The sequence below is a fragment of the Pongo abelii genome, chromosome 1 (assembly GCF_028885655.2).
Source record: "Pongo abelii isolate AG06213 chromosome 1, NHGRI_mPonAbe1-v2.0_pri, whole genome shotgun sequence".
Classification (NCBI taxonomy): Eukaryota; Metazoa; Chordata; class Mammalia; order Primates; family Hominidae; genus Pongo; species Pongo abelii.
Genome location: NC_071985.2, coordinates 66,579,918 through 66,603,782, shown reverse-complemented (window position 1 = coordinate 66,603,782; position 23,865 = coordinate 66,579,918). Strand labels below are relative to the sequence as shown.

The 23,865-nt window shown below is 42.7% G+C and overlaps 2 protein-coding genes across 3 annotated transcripts in view; one reads left to right on the top strand and one right to left on the bottom strand.

The window, feature by feature from the left end:
* Nucleotides 1-4,429, top strand: part of LAMC2 (laminin subunit gamma 2) — a 65,768-nt gene extending 61,339 nt beyond the window's left edge. For both annotated transcript variants that reach the window (XM_063726249.1, XM_063726245.1), the window contains one exon: nucleotides 2,676-4,429. In XM_063726249.1, coding sequence (XP_063582319.1) covers nucleotides 2,676-2,929 — 254 coding nt within the window. In that variant the 3' untranslated portion in view covers nucleotides 2,930-4,429. The remainder of the gene's footprint in view (nucleotides 1-2,675) is intronic.
* A 6,608-nt stretch (nucleotides 4,430-11,037) lies between these two features.
* The window catches only part of NMNAT2 (nicotinamide nucleotide adenylyltransferase 2), a 172,455-nt gene continuing 159,627 nt past the window's right edge, over nucleotides 11,038-23,865 (bottom strand). The window contains 3 exon segments of the mRNA NM_001132010.1: nucleotides 11,038-12,280; nucleotides 20,466-20,533; nucleotides 20,666-20,767. Coding sequence (NP_001125482.1) covers nucleotides 12,178-12,280; nucleotides 20,466-20,533; nucleotides 20,666-20,767 — 273 coding nt within the window. The 3' untranslated portion in view covers nucleotides 11,038-12,177.

Below are 23,865 nucleotides of genomic sequence, written 5' to 3'. Positions count from 1 at the left end.
TTTCCTTAAGGATATCAGTAAATGTGCTTTGTTTCCAGGCCCAGATACTTTCAGCAGGTTCCCTTACATTTACTGGACCCTGTTTTACCATTGCTAAGATGGGTCACTGAACACCTATTGCACTTGGGGGTAAAGGTCTGTGGGCCAAAGAACAGGTGTATACAAGCAACTTCACAGAACACGAGACAGCTTGGGAATCCTGCTAAGGAGTCTGGCCTGGACCCTGAGAAGCCAGTGGACAGTTTTAAGCAGAGGAATAACATCACCACTGTATATTTCAGAAAGATCACTAGGGCAGCTGAGTGGAGGAAAGCTTGAAGGGGGGGTTAGAGAGAAGGCAGGTTGAGACCACTTAAGATATTGTTGAAATAATTGAAGAGAGAAATGACAAGAGCCTGCTCTAAGGCAGTAGAATGGTGGCTGGGAAGATGTGAAGGAAGATTTTCCCAGTCTGTGAAGTCAAGAATCACTTGCCGGCCGGGTGTGGTGGCTCATGCCTGTAATTCTAGCACTTTGGGAGACTGAAGTGGGTGGATCACCCGAGGTCAGGAGTTCAAGACCAGCCTAGCCAACATGGTGAAACCCTGTCTCTACTAAAAGTACAAAAATTAGCTGGATGTGGTGGTGGGTGCCTGTAATTCCAGCTACTTGGGAGTCTGAGGCAGGAGAATCGCTTGAACCCGGGAGGCGGAGGTTGCAGTGAGCCAAGATTGCACCACTGCTCTCCAGCCTGGGGAACAGAGCAAGACTGTCTCAAAAAAAAAAAAAAAAAAAAAAGGAAAAATAAAAAAGAATCACTTGCCGATTTTACATTTGTTTCTCCCCAAACCAAAGTTATACCTTGATGTAACCAGTGGGAGGAACTTGAGCTGCTTGGGTAAATAACCCAGAAGAAATGTGATGAGAGTAGGCCTGTGAAATAATTTTAGGAAGATCTGATGGCACAGCGTGGAAGAAAATCAGGTTTCCCTACAGAATCGCTCCCAAAAGAAAACTTATTTTGGTTAAATTTCTGGATTTAGGTAGAGCTGATATCAAACCCTCATTTGTTCTGTTTTATCAAGCTTGGAGTGCAGCAGATGTGGAACTAGAGATTCGTCACAGATTCCAGTAACATTTAGGAAAAGGTTTGGCTCTGCTATTCCAGTTCAGTAGAACAACTTTGAAACTGGATTTTTCTGTAGGGTGTCATCATCACCCTGAGAGGCCAATATCATCTGTGTTGTTATAGTCTTGGGTCTGCTTTGTGATCCAGTGAGCCCAAAAGAGTAAAATGCCCTCAAAGGATTGAGAAAAAAAAAAGGAAAAAACAAAACAAAGCAAAACAAAACCTCCCCAATTGAGACTTTAGCAGCGTTGTTTAATGTTCTAAAAGAAAAAGAAAGGCAATGAAACTAATGAGACCCGTAAAGAGAATATGAGAGAGTAGGGAGAGCAGGGTAGATGGAAGCTATTAAACATTTACTATGTGTCAGATGTTTTCATGGTGTAATATCATTTGTCTTGTAAAAGTCCTCTATGGTGGGTTTTATCATTTTTATTATTTTATTTCATGAAGGACTGAACTGAGGCTCAGAGGTTAATAATGCCCCACAGGTCATGTAGTAAATTGTAGAGGCAGGATCCAAACTGAGATCTTTTTGCCTCCAATGCTCATGTTCTTTTCTAGTAACTCATGCCACCTTCCCATAGACAAGGTTATTTTCTTCCCAAGCTTACTTAACTTCCTCTGCATGTCATAAAATCCTAAATTCCTAAATTCTCCCTGACCCCAAGTGAAAGATAGATCCATTTGGGTCAACATTTTTGTTACAGTGTTGTTTCTACTCTGTGTGCTCTCTTAAGTCCTGGAGCAATAAGAGATTAATTGTTCTAGGTATAATAAACTCATGCAGTCAAATACTAACACTTCAGCTCACATATATGAGACAACTTGACCTTGAGTTCAAATTGACCAAGGCCATTCAAACCTATTTGAACTAAATGGGTCTGGCCAGGTGCCCTTCTTAATGACATCAGTTTTAGATAGTCTATAGGTAACACATACCTGAACAAATGTGATTTTATTTTAAATTGGAAATAAAATAACATCTAGTCAGATGACTGCTGTTTCAGGCTGGAATGATGTCTGACATCAATTTCTAGCAGCTGGAATCCATTCCCCAAATGGCAAAGCGTACCTTGGCCTCTATAACCCTGAAGCTCAGCCAGTTTCTTAAGGTCTTCTAATAGAAAACAGCAAGATATTTCTTAAGGGTGGTTCAGAAAGCATAATTTGGAGTTGATTCTAATCCTAGCAGTGACCTATGTTAGGCAAATGCCTTGGATAGTGCTCAGTCCCCTATGACCTTCAGTCCTCTTTTTTTTTTTTTTTTTTTTTTCCAGAGCATAAACTATTGACCTTAACACGAAAGGAAAACTCCAGACATCATGTTGCTGAACTAGATAGCTCAGAGTCTTGAACAGGGTTGTTCATAGCCCAGTAAATAGGCTAGCCATCTCAGAACTCTTTCTAGATGATTTCTAATTTAAAATAAGCTTTAAAATTCATGGTATACTATTTGCTGTAGGCAAGTGGAAATGGGAATTAGTTATGGGTATAGAAAGGCACTGGTGTTCAAGGAGATCCAACTACAGCTTTTCTTTGTTAACTCGTGTCTCATTCCTTGAAATAGACCAGCCTGTCAGTGTAGATGAAGAGGGGCTGATCTTATTGGAGCAGAAGCTTTCCCGAGCCAAGACCCAGATCAACAGCCAACTGCGGCCCATGATGTCAGAGCTGGAAGAGAGGGCACGTCGGCAGAGGGGTCACCTCCATTTGCTGGAGACAAGCATAGATGGGATTCTGGCTGATGTGAAGAACTTGGAGAACATTAGGGACAACCTGCCCCCAGGCTGCTACAATACCCAGGCTCTTGAGCAACAGTGAAGCTGCCATAAAGATTTCTCAACTGAGGTTCTTGGGATACAGATCTCAGGGCTTGGGAGCCATGTCATGTGGGTGGGTGGGATGGGGACATTTGAACATGTTTAATGGGTATGCTCACGTCAACTGACCTGACCCCATTCCTGATCCCGTGGCCAGGTGGTTGTCTTATTGCACCATACTCCTTGCTTCCTGATGCTGGGCAATGAGGCAGATAGCACTGGGTGTGAGAACGGCCAAGGATCTGGACCCCAAAGAATAGACTGGATGGAAGGACAAACTGCACAGGCAGATGTTTGCCTCAGAATAGTCGTAAATGGAGTCCTGGAATTTGGACAAGTGCTGTTGGGTTATAGTCAACTTATTCTTTGAGTAATGTGACTAAAGGAAAAAACTTTGACTTTGCCCAGGCATGAAATTCTTCCTAATGTCAGAACAGAGTGCAACCCAGTCACACTGTGGCCAGTAAAATACTATTGCCTCATATTGTCCTCTGCAAGCTTCTTGCTGATCAGAGTTCTTCCTACTTACAACCCAGCGTGTGAACATGTTCTCCACTTTCAAGCTGGAAGAAGTGAGCAGTGTTGGAGTGAGGACCTGTAAGGCAGGCCCATTTAGAGCAATGGTGCTTGCTGGTGCCTGCCACCTTCAAGTTCTGGACCTGGGCGTGACATCCTTTCTTTTAATGATGCCATGGCAACTTAGAGATTGCATTTTTATTAAAGCATTTCCTACCAGCAAAGCAAATGTTGGGAAGGTATTTACTTTTTCGGTTTCAAAGTGATAGAAAAGTGTGGCTTGGGCATTGAAAGAGGTAAAATTCTCTAGATTTATTAGTCCTAATTCAATCCTACTTTTCAAACACCAAAAATGATACACATCAATGTATTTTATCTTATTTTCTCAATCTCCTCTCTCTTTCCTCCACCCATAATAAGAGATTGTTCCTACTCACACTTCAGCTGGGTCACATCCATCCCTCCATTCATCCTTCCATCCATCTTTCCATCCATTACCTCCATCCATCCTTCCAACATATATTTATTGAGTACCTACTGTGTGCCAGGGGCTGGTGGGACAGTGGTGACATAGTCTCTGCCCTCATAGAGTTGATTGTCTAGTGAGGAAGACAAGCATTTTTTAAAAATAAATTTAAACTTACAAACCTTGTTTGTCACAAGTGGTGTTTATTGCAATAACCACTTGGTTTGCAACCTCTTTGCTCAACAGAACATATGTTGCAAGATCCTCCCATGGGGGCACTTGAGTTTTGGCAAAGCTGACAGAGCTCTGGGTTGTGCACATTTCTTTGCATTCCAGCTGTCACTCTGCGCCTTTCTACAACTGATTGCAACAGACTGTTGAGTCATGATAACACCAGTGGGAATTGCTGGAGAAACCAGAGGCACTTCCACCTTGGCTGGGAAGACTATGGTGCTGCCTTGCTTCTGTATTTCCTTGGATTTTCCTGAAAGTGTTTTTAAATAAAGAACAATTGTTAGATGCCTGGGGTCAGTTTCTGATTTACTAAATTCTAAGCCTATGATGGTACCAAAGCAATGGAAATGAAAATGCCACAGAAATGGCAATAGGTCCTAGAGTTAGCATCTTCAGTTCCCACTTCTGAGCATCTTACTTCGCCCTTTCCAACCATACGGGATTGATGATGCTGTCAATGAGATTTTTATGAGGTTTAACTGATGCTGTCTCCTAAGCATAAAGCTTTATTTATTTCTAGAACAACTCAAGCTGGGTGGAGTGGGGGCGGATATAGTTAATATTCTTATATTTTTCATCATCTATAAAATGAAGGTAAAATTAATAGTTTGTGATGCATATGTCATGCTTTTTAAGAAGTTAAAATGTACTAAATTAAGATCTTGAATTGGTCATCTGTGCAAGCGGCCGAGGAAACAATTCTGCTTCTGTCCATTGACCCCCAAATTCTGATAGGTCTGGTCACTTTGCTTTACCTTCTGTGAAAATGAATTTGTAATCCTGTCTGGGCATACCCAATTACACATTCTACAGATCTCTTGCTATAATTAACAACCAGTGCCCAGACTCCACAGCCATTTCAGAGGCCCTGCCATTTACAACATGTGACTTCTAAGGTTGCCTGGGGGATGGAGGGTTGTGGCCATTCCAGCTGGTTGTCACCAGCTGATGGAAAGGGAAAAGAACGTGGAGGAAAGAGACACAGGAAGGCCAGGCTTGGTAGGGCCTCACGTGCCATGGTCCAAAACCCAGCAAAACATTCACATCTACCATGCAAAGGGGTCTGGAAGATGTAGTCCTTTGTTAGGATGCCACTTCACAGTGACAATTCTACATTATGAAAGGAGAAAATGCATTGTCAATGATTGGCTGTCTCTTCCAAGTGTAAGATTAGACAGTACATGTTCTAGGAAACTTGGTGAGGGATCCCATTAGTTAATAACCATGGTATGTGAAGGATTCTTCAATGGAATAGATTGTTTTAAAAGTTGTAAGAGGCTGGGCATGGTGGCTCATGCCTGTAATCCCAGCACTTTGGAAGGCCGAGATGGGTGGATCACGAGGTCAAGAGATTGAGACCATCCTGGCTAAAATGGTGAAACCCCATCTCTACTAAAAATACAAAAAAATTAGCCAGGCGTGGTAGTAGGCGCTTGTAGTCCCAGCTACTTGGGAGGCTGAGGCAGGAGAATGGCGTGAACCTGGGAGGTGGAGCTTGCAGTGAGCCAAGATCATGCCACTGCTCTCTGGCCTGGGCGACAGAACGAGACTCCGTCTCAAAAAAAAAAAAAAAAAAAAAAAAAAGTCATAAGACTGTCTTCCCTGACAAATGGGAGATGATACCTGAGTAGAGATGGGGAATAGAAAAATGACTTATAGCACTTCCCTTGATGTACAAATAATTCTCTCATTTCTAAGGACCTGAAAAGTTATCCCTAAGAAGAGAGAAGGGGATGTGGCTTCCCCAGGATCTAGCCTCATGTTGTCAGTCCTTAACCTGACCCTGCCAAGATAATGAAGCTTTCCTTCTGATTTTTCATCAGTATTAGTAGTTCATAGTAAAAGCTTTCTTGCGCTTCTCCTCTGAGAGTTTATGGTTAATTATGCTGTTGGTAAGCTATTACAAATGTCATCATCTACTTTAACTGTTAGGGACCTGTTTGAAGAGAGGGTTGGAAATGAAACTGCCCATAGACTATAACTTCTTAGCAGATGTATTTCTGGTCTTCTCCAAGGATGTGGTTTCTTTTCAGTACTCTCCAGTACTTCTCTCAGCCTCTTGGGAGCCTGGAGAAAAGGATAAGAAGATGCTTACTAATATTCAATGTTTTGAACAAGTCTCAAGGACCAGGAATATGTTTATTGTGTCTTCTTTTAATGTTTTGCATGGTAATGGGAATGTTACAGATTATTCCTGTGGTTCAGTTTTCCCACCTGGAGAACACAGATTAGAATTTTTCTTTCCTTTCTTCATACTATTGGCTACATGGAACTTTCTAGGAAATCCGAAGATCTAAAGCTTATATATAGGTCATAAGGGAAGAAATGTGTATGTGCACATATGTTAATTCATATTTAGTATATATATTTTATAAGTTAGCAAATTAAACCAGTGTTTATATTTCACTTTAAATGAGCTCTTGGCTGAACGCAGTGGCTCACGCCTGTAATCCCAGCACTTTGGGAGGCCAAGGCAGGCAGATCACCTGAGGTCTGGAGTTTGAGACCAGTCTGGCCAACATGGCAAAACCCCGTCTCTACTAAAAATACAAAAATTAGTTGCACATGGTGGCAGGCGCCTGTAATCCCAATTACTCTAGAGCCTGAAGCAGGAAAATTACTTGAACCCAGGAGGCTGATGTTGCAGTGAACCGAGATCGCACCATTGCACTCCAGTGTGGGCGACAAGAGCGAAACTCTGTCTCAAAACAAAACAAAACAAAACAAAAAACAAAACCCAAAGCAAGTAAATGAGATTTCATCATTATGTACTCTCAGGACAAGGAAAAAAAGGCAGTGTTTAGCTTTGTGAACAAAATAGCAAATGTAAACATGAGTGATCAATTTACAAGCATAGCAAGCATCATTATGATGTGCCACGAAACCCACACGGATGCACACAAAGCTGCCACATCTCAATTTTAAGCCAAAAAAAAAAAAAAGATAAAAGAAAAACATACTAAGAACCCCAAGAACCAAATGATTCGTTTAAAAAACGAATCTGATAAACAAACGGCTAACCCTTCAATGAGCTGGCCTAATGGGGAATTACTGTTTCACCTTCTGAATCATATCTGATAATTAGCTAATGCTAATCACCATTCACACCTAACCCAATACAGGGTGTGTGATATGACTGAAGGTGAAATAAGAACTGATAATCACAGCAGGATTGAACAGTTAACAAATTTTTCACTTTTGCTTGTTTACATTGCCATAGCAAATTGCGAGTTTAACAAGTTCTGTTTTAGTTCAGATCTTTCAAGCTAAAAAGTTGTTCAAGTTTTTCATTTTCACAAATATAATTTTATTTCATAAAGTACTAATTTCATTGAGGAGCCAAAGTTAACCAACACTGGACTGTGCAAATTAATCAAGATCTAAGATTTAATGTTTCAAAACTAAGAAAACGGAGACACAATTTACAAATTTGCTAATTATTCTTCCCTTCATCGTCCTTGGATGTGGCTGTACATACTTTTATATTACACATGTGACATCAGCTGAACCAGGCAGGAAACCGCTTGTTCTAAGTACATTTTTACAACTGTTGTCTCCTGTCAACTAAAATTATGAAGGAAAAAAAAGTGATTAATGCTGCAACTCACAAAGTTCTTGACCAAGACACAAGACTTGTAGCATTGTCTTATTTATTAACATAATTGAAACATTTTGCATAAAACTCTTGCCCATGACTATTCTAGCAACAAAACTGTACTCAAAATATTTCACTGTGAAATGGTATTGCAACTTGAATATCATTTTTTATTAATGAATTGATTTCCATAAAGCAAATCTTACTCTTAAAATGGCAGATTATGTGATCAAAAAGCGATTCAAAAAAGCTTCCCCCTCCCCATGCCAACCCTCAAGACCATGTGGATCCAGCTGAATCCTCAGCCCTGGGACTAGACTTAAAGTTGAGGGAAAGAGCCGTTAACTCATTCCTAACCAGAACAGGCTAATAGGACACTCCAAACTCACACTACAAAGAGACCACATGAATAGTCGAGTGTGCTGGGCAGCTATAAGATGGTGCAGACTGGATGAATTTGGCAGAGCATATTCATCACCATTACTACAATGCTATTCCTAAGGTGTCCTAATTGTATGAGCTACAAAATCGGTCCCTGTTTCCATTCTTCCCATCTCACCTGTTGGCCCTCCTGCAGTAGGTAGCCTTGAGAGAGATCCTGAGCTTTTCATATTCTACCGTTTTATTTTTGCATTACTGTTTGGATGAGTAAAATGTAATAACATGCTTCTCTCTCTTAGTCCCCTAAAAGAGTGTGTGAGTGAGTGAGTGTGTGTGTGTGTGTGTGTGTGTGTGTGTGTGTCAGTTTGGGGAGAGTAGAATTGGGCTGGTAAGTACAAGTTGTTTCTCCCTGTAATTCTCTGCCTTTTGCTGTAGTTCAGTTATTACTGAGTCTCACTTTCTACTTAATTTGAACAGCAAGTTCTTTAATTCTTTCTGAGAATCTGGAGCTTGAAACTGGAGAACATTGTTGAAAGGCTGGCCAAGCTGAGACAGGAAGAACGGCATCTCTAGAAGCTCTAGCTTTGGGTTTCAGGCACTTCAGTAAGAGACTTTCCCCCTTGTTCCTATGTACATTCAAGGAAAATGAAAGCAAGAAGGCTCTAGAGGCTACCTGGGGTTGGGGGTGTGTGACTGAGGTACCCACTAGCAGCACAGCCCTCCCAGAGGACCATTCCTTAAGGACAGAGTTATTGACAAAAAGGGTTTTCCTTCTGCCTGTTCTTACATCAGCCACTTTCAGAAAAATGGGAGAGACATTTTTTGCTGGTGGAGGAAACAAAGCTCCAGACCCCTCTGGACACGATTGTTCCAGTCCATGCCTTTCTCACAACCTCTGAGCCATGCCAGTCTTGGATTGGGCTTTGCAGGAAGGAACAGGACCCCAGAGGCAAAGTCGGGGCGTAGAGGTTATCCTGTTGGCACCTGGGGCAACACTTCAGACTCTGAACATCTTTCTGGTATTGACTGTGGCTGGGTCATGGTCACAATGTCCTGTCCTGGATTCAGTTGTGCTGTGACCTTCCCCTAGCAAATGAAGAGTAGGGCATGTGTTTGTGTGTGTGTGTGTGTTTGGGGGGTAGGGGGTGCAGCGATGGGAATGGATGATTCTATCCAAAAGAAGATTCACTTTCTTTTTATATTAAATAGGAAACCTGTTTTTAGTACAGCACCTGTAATCCACAAAGATAAGATCTGCCCCACTTCATTCCTAGAAATCTACTTCTATGGCACCTATTCTTTGTCTTAATTCATCTCACTTTCCCTCCCCACTCCCACATGCCTTCTGACTGCATGCTGAGAGTGCAGAACCAGCCTCATTCCTTCTCGTGGGCTGTAGACCAAATGGGGCTCAACCAGAGTAGAGTGACAGAGTGGACCAAAGAAACAAAAGAAATCAAGCCTTCCTCAGGTCTGCTCACATGGGTCCCATGAATTCCATCCATAACTCCAAGTCCTTAAACAAGCCATGTTTCCCCAGGAAATTCAGGCAACTGTTTTCCTTTGTTTCATTTCCTGGCTTATGACTGTTCTGCCTGGACAAGGCTGTTCCATCTTTTGCTCTCCAGCAATAGCATCATCCTGAGCACTCTCTGGGTCTTCCTTCACCTTCCACAAAGCAATTCTTTCTTGGATTGACAGAGTCCGTTTCTGGGATTTCTTCCAAGCTGCTAAGATCTCTTTATTTCTAAAGGAAACCTAACAGTGGCCTTCCTTACTATCACACACCCTCCCCTGGGACTGGCATTACCATCCTATGTGTGGGGAGCACCTGGGACAGATATAATTTAAAAGAAAGATGCCAGGGTAAGGCTTGGGAAGTGTAGAAATCACATGGGCACCTGGTCAGCAACATGAAGAAATGGAGGGTGTGGTGTGACGGCCTAGGGGTCATGGAAACAATATCTTCTTGTCAGGCTCTACACCTGCTGGCTGACCTGGACCAGCCATTTAATCCCATGGGCCTCTGCTCCCTCAACTTTTAAAGGAAAGTGTTGGATCAACTGAACTCTAAAGTTTTTTTCAGTTTATTATTTCATGATCCCTAGTCAAACACTGATACCCAAAAATAAGATTTTCCTTCCTTCCTCTGAAGATTATTTCAAAAAATCCAAGAGGAATAACAGACTTTCTGGATGCTGCTCTACCATATTCTTCTGTTAAATCAAGTTCCTTTTCCCGCAATTGAAGGATGTTGCAGATGTGAAATGTGTGGTAAAGAACATTGTCTTTGCTTTCAGGTCCCACCTGGCCCCTTCTGGCCGTAGCTGGCACTAGATTTTGATAAAAGTATCCTAATACTCAGGGACTATTTCTCAAAGACCAGAATCCCAAGAGCCAGAGACTGGATGAGAGACACAAAGCACAAGACAGCAATTTCCTTAGGGCTTTCCAAGCAGGACACGCATGAGACCCTAGTAACCAGAAGGAAACCTGGCAAAACTGTCTGCAGGAGCAGAGAGGAAGGTAGAAAATTAGAGAAAAAAGGAGTGAAACAACTTAGTGGCTCCTGACCCCTCCCAGATCTCCCTTCTGGGAACCCACTCCCCTATTAGGGAGATTTTCTCAGACAGTTCCTGCAGCTCCCGGGCTCTGCAGGGGCTAGAACCAACCACAAAAACAAGACCAAGGCACTGCTTCTCAAGAAGAAATTGACCTCATGCGCTGTCTGAGTTACCTCAGCTAGAGAGGGTGAAAATCATCAGTTATCATCAGGGCAACAAATTGCTTTCTCCTAGTTCATCCTGGACTTACAATATGAAAGAGACATTTCCCAGCCCAACAGACAATACATAATTCCAATTAGCAAAGACCTCCAGGGTTGAGTGGACTCCTAGTGTTTTTTTGTTTTGTTTTGTTTTTTTATGACATGACTGCACGATCTGGGTCTGGTCCTGCCTATGTGATTCTTCTCAGATTCAGGAATGTGTCTAAGCATGGCCTCCAAAGGTCTCTTGGAAACCCCTGGCTGGTAGGGAACCCGCACTGTGCCATCTGCTACAGCCCACATAAGTAAATGAACAGATGCCACCAGGAAATGAGGATGGACTGGCTTTGTGTGATCATAAGCTCAGAGCATCAGGGAAATGGTCATTTGAAACTAAGAAAACAGATTCAAATTATTCTGAGAAAACCGACTATTCCCAGACTTGCGTCCCAGGTTTCAGAACCCGAAAATCTCACTCCTGATCAAAGGTTGCTGCTGCTGCTGCTACTGCTATATGTGTGTGTGTATGTGTGTGCGTGGGTGCGCACGCATGTGTGCGTGTGTGTGTGTGTGCGTGTGTGTGGTGCTAAAGAAGTGGAGGTTGCTTGGCCTTCCCTACTGGGTGTGGCCCTGATGAACTCACTGAGTGCTGAGGCTGGCTACAATGTCCTATCAGAGGGGAAGTAATACCACAGGAGCACATCAAGACTACAAACATAAAGAACCATGGACACTGATTTCATCCAAGTTCTACAGGGAGTGAACAAAGAAAAATAAATAAACAAAAGAAAGAAAAGAAAAATAGCCCTTTGTAGTAAAGGGCATGCTGGGAAGGCGAGAGCCAGAGCCGCCTCCCCAGAGCATGCTGGGAGGAGGGGCACCAGAGCCGCCTCTCTAGAGCATGCTGGGAGGATGGGCACCAGAGCCGCCTCCCCAGAGCATGCTGGGAGGATGGGCACCAGAGCCGCCTCTCTAGAGCATGCTGGGAGACGGACACCAGTACATCTCCAAGGACTGCACTTCCCCCGACTCCCACCCCATTCCCTCACCCACCCACAACCCGGAGACTAGAGGAAAGTCTGTCCAAAGATGACTGTGGAATAGGGAATGCCATGGTTCTCTGCAGGTCCCCCACACTATGGGGGGTTAAGTCAGCAAGTAGGGAAAACAGTCAAGATGAAGAGATGGAGAAACAGAGAGGCAGGAGAGAAACAGGGGGCTGACAAAGATGGAGGGGCCATTGTGTTGCCGGAGGACGAGGGGAGAGTGGAGCCGAGCACTGTGTAGCTGCTAGCCGGAGGCATTGATGTACAGCTGGCTTTTGAGGATGTAGTCGATGACCGGCTGGGACAGGTAATCCACAACATGGCCGTCCCCATGCTGCAGGGCCAGCCTGCACAAGAAGAGATGACAATCAGATGGACATCCACACCCAAAGCAAGCCAGGAGGACTGGCATGTCCCTGTCTCCCCAGCACTCCATTTTCAGCCTTTTCTCAGGTTGAGTAAATGGTTCTGTATTAGGAAAAGCCCTCTTGCCTCTACAACTCCTTCCCCACCTTGGTGACATCATTCATCGTGGTTCTGCCATTTCCTAGGTGAGAGGCTTTGGGAAAGTTATTTAAGCCCCTCTGTTCTTCAGTTTTTTTCCTGTAAAATGAGGGTAATATCTGGGCCCCTCTCATTTAGTTATTCAAAGGATTAAATGAGTCATTATGCAAAGCACTTAGAAGAGTGCCAGACACACAGTGAGCATCTAATGTATTCACTATTCTTTTTTCTCAAATAAATTGTATTGTGTATATTTAAGTCATACAATCTGATGTTGTAAGATACACATATATTATCATCATATAACATAGTATATTATCTATGTTATATTACATATTTACTATATATTTTGTAATTTATATATTATACTATATTATATTATTTATATAATAGTATTAATATATTATTTATATAAGTGTTAATATTATATTATTTATATAACAGTTTAATGGTTACTGTAATGGAACAAATTAATATTAATATATCCATCATCTCACTCAGATACATATTTGTTCTTCTTGTGGCGAGAATAGCTATAATCTACTAATTTAGCAAAAACCTAAATATAATACACTATTATTAGCTGTCATCCTCATGTCACACATTAGATCTTTCAATTTGTTTGTCCTACATATTTGCTACTTTGTATCCTTTGACCTGTATCTCCCCACTTTCTGCCCTCCACACTTGACCCTGGTAATCATGTTTTATTCTCTATCTGTATGTTTAAGATTCCATATATAGTCCTACATATTTGCTACTTTGTATCCTTTGATCTATATCTCCCCACTTTCTGCTCTCCACACTTGACCCTGGTAATCATTGTTTTATTCTCTATCTGTGTATTTAAGATTCCACATATAAGTGAAATCATGCAATATTTTTCTTTCTGTGTCTGGCTTGTGTCACTTGGCAGAATGTCTTCCAGGTCTAGCCAAGTTGTGGCAAGTGGTAGGATCTCCTTTTTTAAGTCAAATAATGTTCCACTTCCATGTGTGTGAGTTTGTGTGTGTAAGAACACATTTTCTTTATCTATTCATCCATTGATGGACATCTAGGTTGTTTCCACATCTTGGCTACTGTGAATAATGCTACAATGAACTTAGAAATGCAGATACCTTTACAAGGTGGTGATTTCATTTCCTTTGGGTATATGCCCAGAAGAGGGATTGCTGGGTCATATGGCAGTTCCATTTTTAATCTCTTTAGGAACCTCTGTTCTGTTTTCTATAATGGTTGTACCAATCTACATTCCCACCAACAGTGTACAAGGGTTCCCTTTCTCCACACCCTCATCAACATTTGTTATCTCTTGTCTTTTTGATAATAGCTATTCTAATAGGTGTAAGGTAGAATCTCATAATGCCTTTAATTTTTATTTCCCTGGTGATTAGTGATGTTGAGCATCTTTTTATGCACCTGTTAGCAATTTTTATGTCATCTCTGGAGAGATGTCTACTCAAATCCTCTGGTGTTTTGTTTGTTTGTTTGTTTTTTGAGAGAGACAGGGTCTCACTCTGTTGCCCAGGCTGGAGTGCAATAGTGAGTCATGGCTCACTGGAGCCTCAAACTCCTGGGCTCAAGCAATCCTCCTGCCTCAGCCTCTCAAGCAGCTAGGACTTCAGGCACATGCTACCATGCCTGGCTAATTTTTTTTTGGTGGGAAGGGGTAAGTATAGAGACAGGGTCTCACTATGTCTGGAACTCCTGGCCTCAGGTAATCTTTCCACCTCAGCCTCCCAGCGTGCTGGGATTACAGGTATGAGCCATCACACCCTGCTGCTTTGCCCAGTTTTTAGTTGAGTAATATGTTTTCTTGCTATTTTGAGTTGTGTAAGTTCTTTATGAATCTTGGATATTAATCCCTATCTGATATATGATTTGAATATTTTTTCTCAATCCATAGGTTGCCTTTTCATTTTGTTGGTTGTTTCCTTTGCTGTACAGAAGCTTTTTAGTTTGAAGTCCCATTTATTTATTTATTTGCTTTTGTAGCCTGTGCTTTCAGTGTGGCATCCAAGACATAATTGCCAAGACCAATGTCAAGGAGATTTTCCTCTATGTTTTCTTCTGTTTTTGTTTATTGTTTCAGGTCTTACACTTAGGTCCTTTATCCATTTTGAGCTGATTTTTGTGACTGGTGTAAGATAAGGTACAATTTCATTCTTTTGCCTGTAGAAATCCAGTTTTTCCAGCACCATCTATTGAAGAGACTATCCTCTCTTTATTGTGCCTTTTTGGTACCTTTGTCAAAAATCAGTTGACCATATATACTTGAATTTATTTCTGGGCTCACTATTCTGTTACACTGCTCTATGTGTCTGCTTTTATGCCAGTACCATACTGCTTTGATTACTACAGCTTTGTAATATAATTTTAAATGAAGAAGTGTGATGCCTCCAACTTTTTTTTTCTCATAATTGCTTTGGCTATTCCGGGTCTTTTGCAGTTCTGAGCACGTTTTAGGGTTGATTTTTCTATTTCTGTGAAGTATGAATGCCCCCATTGGGATTTTGATAGGGATTTCATTAAATCTTTATATTTCTTTAGGTAGCATGGACATTTTAGCAATATTAACTTTTCTGATCCATGAGCATGAAATACTTTTCATTTATTTGTGTTGTCTTCAATTTCTTTCATCCATGTTTTATATATACTCCAGTGTACAGATTTTTCACTTCCTTGGTTAAATGTATTCCTAAGGGTTTTTTTTTTTTTTTTTTTCAGACAGAGTCTCACTCTGTCACCCAGGCAGGCATGCAATGGTGTGATCTTGACTCACTGCAACCTCAGCCTCCTGGGTTCAAGCAATTCTCCTGCCTTGGCCTCCCGAGTAGCTGGGATTACAGGCACAAGCCACCATGCCCAGCTAATTTTTGTATTTCTATTAGAGACAGGGTTTTACCATGTTGGCCAGACTGGTCTCTAACTCCTAACCTCAAGTGATCCACCTGCCTCGGCCTCCCAAAGTGCTGGGATTATAGGTGTGAGCCACCATGCCTGGCTGTCTAACTGCTATTGATAGTACTTTCAGTACTATGCTAAATGGAAGTGGGGATAGTGGGCATTCTTGCTTTATACCAGATCTTAGAGGAAAAGCTTTCATTTTCTCCCCATTGATGATAATGTTAGCTGTGGGTTTTAAAAAAAAAATAAAATAAATTGCCTTGCCGGGTGCGGTGGCTCACTCCTGTAATCCCAGCACTTTGGGAAGCTGAGGCAGGCGGATCACAAGGTCAGGAGTTCGAGACCAGTCTGGCCAACATAGTGAAACCCTGTCTCTACCAAAAATACACAAAAAATTAGCCTGGCATGGTGGTGTGCTCCTGTAATCCCAGCTACTCAGGAGGCTGAGGCAGGAGAATCGCGTGAACCCGGGAGGCAGAGGTTGCAGTGAGCCAAAATTGTGCCACTGCACTCCAGCCTGGGTGACAGAACGAGACTCCATCTCAAAAAAAAAAATAAAAAAATTTTAAAATTTAAAAAATGGCCTTTGTTATGTTGAGGAACTTTCCTTCTATATTCAAGCTGTTAAGAATCTTTATCAAGAAAGGATGTTGAATTTTTCCAATGCTTTATCTGCATCAGTTGATATGGTCATGTGGTTTTATTTTTCAGTCTATTTATGTGATGTATCACATTGACTGATTTGCATATGTTAAACCAGCCTTGTGTGCCAGGGATAAATCCTACTTGATCATCATGTATAAGCTTCATGTTGTGTTGTTGAATTCAATTTGCTAATATTTTATTGAGGACTTTTATATCAATGCTCATCAGAAATATTGGCCTACAGTTTTCTTTTCTTGTGGTGTCTTTTTTTTTCTGTTGCCCAGGCTGGAGTGCAGCAGCGCATGATCTCAGTTCACTGCAACCTCTGCCTTCTGGGTTCAAGCGATTCTTCTGCCTCAGCCTCCCAAGTAGCTGGGATTACAGTCACGTGCCACCATGCCTGGATAATTTTTGTGTTTTTAGTAGAGATTGGGTTTAACCATATTGGCCAGTCTCGTCTTGAACTCCTGACCTCAAGTGATCCATCTGCCTTGGCCTCCCAAAGTGCTAGGATTACAGGCGTGAGCCACTGTGCCTGGCCTCTCATGGTGTCTTTATCTGGCTTAGGTATCAAAGGCGATGCTGGCCTCGTAGAATGTGCTAGGAGGTATTCCTTCCAGTTGTATTTCTTTGAAGGGTTTAAAATGTATAGGCCGGGCGCGGTGGTTCACGCCTGTAATACCAGCACTTTGGGAGGCCGAGGTGGGTGGATCACAAGGTCAGGAGTTCAAGACCAGCCTGGCCAACATAGTGAAACCCTGTCTCTACCAAAAATACAAAAATTAGCTGGGTGTGGTGGCAGGCACCTGTAATCCCAGCTACTTGGGAGGCTGAGGCAGGAGAATCACACTTGAACCCGGGAAGCGGAGGTTGCAGTGATCCGAGATCACGCTATTGCACTCCAGCCTGGGCGACAGAGTGAGACTCTGTCTAAAAAAAGAAGTATTGGTATTAATTATTCTTTGAAAATTTGGTAGAATTCAGCTCTGAGGCCATCTGGTCCTGGGCTTTTCTTTGTTGGGAAGTTTTTAATTACTACTTCAATCTATTTGTTATTGGTCTGTTCAGGCTATTTCTGATTCAATCTTGCCAGATTATCTTTTTAAAGGAATGTATCCATGTCCTCTAGGTTACCAAATTTGTTTGCATGTAATTGTTCTTAATAATTCCTTATGATCCATCTTATTTCTGAGACATCTGTTATAATGTCTACACTTTCATTTCTGATTTTATATATTTGAGTCTTTTTTTCAGTCTAGATAAAGGTTTGTCAATTTTGTTTATTTTTTTCAAAAAACCAACTCTTCATTTTGTTACTTTTTTCTGTGGTTTTTCTATTCTCTATTTAGTTTTGCTCTAACCTTTATTATTTCCTTCCTTTGGGTTTAGTTTGTTCTTCTTTTTCTAGTTCCTTAAGGCATAATGCTAGGCAATTTATTTGGGGTCTTTCTTCTTTTTTAATGTGAGCAATTATTGTTAGAAGCTTTCCTCTTAGAACTATCCTTAGTTTATCCTTTTGGGTTCCTCTGCATGCTGGCCTTAAGAGTATGAATCCTCTTCCAGGGATTTTTGGGATTCACTGCATCTTTTCCTTCCTACAGGAGCCCATGGAGGAGAGGCACCAACAGGTATAAAGGACTCCAGTGACACAGTTTGGCTTCTGCACAGTTTTTTTTCTAGCCTTGGTCTGGCTGCTTCCTGTTCTCTCCTAACACAATAGTCTAGGTGTCAGACCCAAACGAACTATTTGTAAAAATTCATATACTCCTCCACATACGTAGATTCTAAAAGGCGTCTGAGCCCTGCCTGTGAGATCTCACTGGAGACCAGCTCACTGCCTTTCAATGCATGCACTGCCCTTGAAACCACCTTTGCAAAATTATGACTGAGGCAGTGAAAGAGATCTAACTTAACCGACTCCATCTTGCTTCTAACCTCCAACCTGTCCTTGTTCCTGGTGTAGGCTGAACTAACTTCAGGAGAAACTTAGTTTGTAGTTTATAGTTTGGGAGAAACTTAGTTTACAGTTTAAAAAGACGATAACAGCCCTTTCCCAAAGCAGACCTCCTTCTTGCCTGGGGACTAGATGGCCTTTGTAGGACTAACATTAGCCACAAGATTAGAAATTACGGTTTAGGAGTCATGCAGCTGAAGGCTACAAGATCTGACCCTCCCTAAACTGCTCCTAAGATCAGTGTTTGCGATATTTTGTAGACCCTGCACTTGATGGACCAGCTTGCACCACCCAGATCAATAAACTGGCTTATTTGAATTTGCGGCCCCCCACCCAGGAACTGACTCAGTGCAAGAAGACAGCTTCGACTACCTGTGATTTCATCTCTGACCAATCAGCACTCCTGGCTCACTGGCTTCCCCGACCCATGAAGTTATCCTTAAAAATTCTGCTCCCGAAATGCTCAGGGAGACTGATTTGATAACAATAAAACTCTGGTCTCCCGCACAGCTGGCTCTGCGTGAATTACTCTTTCGCTATTGCAATTCCCCTGTCTTGATGAATCTGCTCTGTCTAGGCAGCGAGCAAGGTGAACCCCTTAGGCGGTTACACCCTGACCTTGCAAGATAGGTCCCTAAGTGTCTCCTCACATAGTTAAGCTTTTTGAAAAAGTGTGTATACCTGTGGCTCGGAAGCAGATTCCTAAGCCCACCCCCCATAAATTCTGACTCAGTGGGACTGGGCAGGACACAGGAATTTGTACTGTTGTGTAACTCTGCATGACGACTCTAATGTGCAGCCATGTTTGGAACCACATCCTGCCCCTCTCCCCTTATTGCCCATTGCTTCTGCCCTCACCTCACAGTGGATGTTACCCTTGTGAGTGTCTCTGTAATTGCCGTCCAGGGAAGAAGGCAATTTAAAGTCCTGGTCTCATTTGATTTCTCTGAAAGATGTGACACAGAAGGCAATGCTCTCCATCTTTGTCCCCTCTCTCACCTTGGCTTCTGGGCCACCACTGCCAGTGGTTTCTAACTGCCTTTTAACTTTCTATTAAATGCTAAAATGTTTGCAATGTTCCCCATAGTCTTCTCTTCTTGACTCTTTCTGTGAGCTTGTCCACACCTATAATTTTTTTTTTTTTTTTTTTTTTGTGACGGAGTCTCACTCTGTCACCCAGGCTGGAGTGCAGTGGTGCAATCTCGGCTCACTGCAAGCTCTGCCTCCTGGGTTCAAGCGATTCTCCTGCCTCATCATCCCAAGTAGCTGGGACTACAGGCGGCCACCACCATGCCTGGCTAACTTTTTGTATTTTCAGTGGAGATGGGGTTTCACCGTGTTAGCCAGGATGGTCTCGATCTCCTGACCTCGTGATCCGCCTGCCTCAGCCTCCCAAAGTGCTGGGATTACAGGTGTGAGCCACTGCGCCTGGCCTGTCCACACCTAGAATTTTAATTGATGCTTACATGTTCGTGGCTTTCAGTTTTACACTTCTAAGCCTCTATATTCCATGTATTTCACCATTCCACTCAACATTTCCACTTTGGGTTTGCGGTAGAAACTGGTAACTGTCCCCTAATACCCATTCTTTCCTTCTTTGGGTTAGTAATAGAGCATCCTGAGTTTTATCTGGACATGTGGCTGCCTAGCTACAAAGTCTATTTCCCAGCCGTCCTCCACCCCTGAGCCAGTGTGATGCAAAGGGAAGTGGTATGCGCAACTCTGGGTCACCTTAAAGACAAAGCTTCTTGCCATGGGCTTCACTTTGCCTTTTTCCACTGGCTGAGAAGAGCCACCTTTGCAGCAGCTGTGCACCCAGAGATGGAAGCTTCATATGGATGAGGCCATAGATTCCATCTTTGACTTCAGTAAGAGGGAACTAAACATCTAACATTTAAAATTCTGAATATTGGAATTTTTTTGTTTTGGCAGCTTAGCCTGTACCCTTGTCAAATATTATTCCATAAGTACCTCCAACTAGAGTCCACAACTGAAAACACCCTCTTCTCCCCTTAAAGCAGCTAAGACTAGCTAATGGACCGTCCCCACTTTTAAAAGTAAATGGCTGGGGCCGGGCACAGTGGCTCACGCCTGTATTCTCAGCACTTTGGGAGGCCGAGGTGGGCGGATCACTTGAGGTCAAGAGTTTAAGACCAGTCTGGCCAACATGGTGAAATCCCCATCTCTACTAAAAATACAAAAAGTAGCCAGGCGTGGTAGCATGTGCCTATAATCCCAGCTACTCGGGAGGCAGAGGTAGGAGAATTGCTTGAACCCAGGAGGCGGGGGCTGCAGTGAGCCAAGATTGCACCATTGAACCCCAGCTTGGGCAACAAGAGTGAGACTCTGTCTCAAAAAAAAAAGGTAAAATGGCTGGGAACAAATGAGGTCCAAACAGGAAGCTAAACACCAGGGCAGCAGATGTCTGCCTGAATCTTAGGGTCATCTTTGATGGAGGAAAATTATGTGGAGACTTATAAGACAGTTTGACTAAAGTCTCTCTGGCCATTTGTCAAACATACCTGCTCTTGGTTGAGCTGACAACAGACATGGGATGGTTGATGTCATCCTTCACCACCATGATGTTGTTCTGAGGACAGAGCAGAGACAGTCAGTTGCCAGTCCCTCCCACTAAACTCCTTTTGCTCTCTCACTCCTCCAGCTGCCAGGACTCTCAGAGAAGGGCCATAACACAGATGCACTAGCAGGATGGAGGACTCACTTTGTATTTGCGGAGTATTGAGGAGTGATTCATGATTCGGTCTGTGTCGGCTGCATCCCGGGGCACCACCACAATCCCAAAGTCACCAACAATCACCTCCATCTAAAGAAACAGAGAGAGGCCCTTTGGTAAAACCCTGATCCCAAACTCCTACCAAGCAACCACTTAGCATGGCAGAATCCGCTTCCATTCTTCCACATGGAGCCCCAAGCTTTAGTCCCAAACTGGCCTTCTTCTCAGCCCCGTCAGCCAGCTCCTTCAAGGAACAATCCTTAACAGTGTTAATAGAATAAGTGAAAGCATTGACTGGTCACAGAAGTCGCTTAATAAATACCCTAGACTTAAGGAATAAATGAACTCTTATATGTCTGGGCAAGACCTCTCCAATTCCTGAGGCTCCCATTGAGTTCACAATGCTGCAGAATCACATGAATGACATCGTGTCCTTACCTGGTAAACACCCTCTGGAGTGAAACAGATCCCTCTGTTCAGCAAGCATATTTGAGCCCTTAGATGGACGTCATGAGAGGGACTAAATGCTCTTCTGGCTCACTCTCATAAAAACTTCTGTGGCACTCAAGGGGTAGCTAAGAGCCAGAACTAGAAGTTCTTGGAATGCATCACTGGGCACCCAGGCTGTGATAGGGAGATGATGATGATGATTAGGGTCGCTTCAGAGATCAGCCTTTGATAGAAGCTCAGTGCCACGTGAGAAATGAAACTTTTTTTGTTTTTTTTTTGAAGCATGGTCTCAGTCTGTCACCCAGGCTGGAGTGCAGTGGCAAGATCATGGCTCACTGCAGCCTCAACCTCCTGGGCTCAAGCAATCTTCCCACCTCAGCCTCCCGAATAGCTGAGACCACAGGTACATACTACCATACCTGGCTAATTTTTTAAATTATTTTTTTGAAGAGATGGGCTCTTGCTATGTTGTCCAGGCTGGTCTCAAACTCTGGGACCCAAGTGATCCTCCCACCTCAGCCTCCCAAAGTGTTGAAATTACAGGCGTGAGCCATTGCACCTAGCCAAAACCTTCTTTTCATTTAAAAGAAATAACATTTTTATTTTCTGACTGTAGATGTAATGCAAGCTTAGAGAATCCAGAAAAAAAAATAGAAATCAATCACAATCACACAATCCAGATAGTGACTGTGAATGGTCTAGTGTATATCTGTAGTTTTTTTCTCTCTGCAAATAGGTGTATACATCCAAAATTGGATTAAACTATAAAATTAGTCGTTTTACCTACCTTTTTTCATTAGCATTATATTTTGAGCATTTTCTTACATTGTTAAAAATTATTTGAAAATATAACCTTTAATAATCTGTATATTTTACACTATGTGTACAGTTACTTCTGATTTTTTGCAGTTATACATAACACTTTAATGAAGATCTTTATACAAAAATCTTTTATCACATCTCCGATTATTTTCTTAGGATAAGAAATGATATAATTGGATAAAAGGATATAAGCTGTACATAATTCAAGCTCTTGAGACATATCACCAAGTTGCTTTCTGGAAATTTGTGCCAACTTTTATTTTGAAAGAGCCTGAAAGCTATGGCATTTAATACTCTTGGGTCTACCCTGGGCATATTACTGTTTAGATCTTGCCAATTATGGATCCCAGATGGGGGAAGGGAGGAGGAGGTAGGTGGCTTCTAAGCAGCACAGTTCACTGAGCAAGACCTGCTTTGAGGGCAACGGACCCAAGTTTTTTCCCATAATTCTCTAAACAAGTGGCACAAAAACAGATATACTGGGGCACGGTGGCCCCTTCTCTCCAGAGGATGTCTATACCAGCAGAATTCCATTTCTAAGCCTGATTTACTGGTTTTGTGTGTGTGTTTGTGTGTGCACATTCTGAATATTTCTGTCCACCTTTACCCTGCTTCTCCTACTGCTTACAACTGGACCTAAACTTGCAGCTGGAGCTCTGATGTCACTGAAATAAAAAGTTGGCTGAAGGTGTCTTAGGAGGAATGTTGTAGAGAGATGTTAAAAAGCTAGGTGTAGAATATTAGAGCCCCCATTGGATCGTGTAATCTGGAAGATACAGAGCATTGCACAACACACTGCATCTATTGGTGGTGTTCAGATCAGGTAAACTGACACCAAATCTCTTGTCTTATAAACCAGAAATGGTAGGGAGAGTCAGGGCAGGGAGTAAGAGCCAGCTCCTTCTGCCATGGCATTTAGGATATTGCACTGGGACTCACTACTTAGACACTGGTTCTCAAACTTGGCTGCACATTAGAATCACCTGAGGGGCTTTAAACATTTCCAAAGCCCCGCTCACACCTGTAATCCCAGCACTTTGGGAGGCCAAGGCGGGCGGATCACGAGGTCAGGAGATTGAGACCACGGTGAAACCCCGTCTCTACTAAAAATACAAAAAAAAAATTAGCCAGGTGCGGTGGCAGGCGCCTGTAGTCCCAGCTACTTGGGAGGCTGAGGCAGGAGAATGGTGTGAACCTGGGAGGCGGAGTTTGCAGTGAGCCGAGATCGTGCCACTGCACTCCAGCCTGGGTGACAGAGCGAGACTCTGTCTCAAAAACAAAAACAAACAAAAAAAACCAGAATCTCTGGGGCTGGGACTCAGGCGGCAGTATTTCTTTAAAATTCCCCAGATAATATCAATATGCAACAAAGTTGGCGAACCAGTGGTCGAAGTACTGAATTAAAGCTCCCGGGAAATTGGCAGAGAAAGAGATAGAAAAGAGAAGGGAGGAGAAGAGCAGAGGAGAGGAGGGAAAAGAAAGGAGGACAGGAGAGAAGAGAGAATCTATCCAAGCTGGTATCCATGGGGATTCCTAAGCTGCGTGGTTATGTAGATGTTTCAAGATAATCTAGTTTAGATTGTATAATGTAGGATCTGCCTTCAAATTGATTCTGTAAACTTGATGAATGTTTCATATATGATGTTTGTAATAATTGGTCTATATAAAGTGAGCATTCTAGTTTAAACCATGAAAATAATGGCTCAGAATAGCAGTCCTCATGGGGGAATCGCCCTGTGGGTGACATCAGTGCAGCTGCTGCTCTCCACTCAGTACCTAATGATCTGAGCACCCAATGAATAACTGTGCCAGGCTGCTCAGTGGGTGGCAAGCAGATGGAGGCCTTACTGCTTAAGATGTTTTCCTTTTCCAAAAACAGTGACAGACTTGTCCCTGGGAATCACAGATGGGTCGAG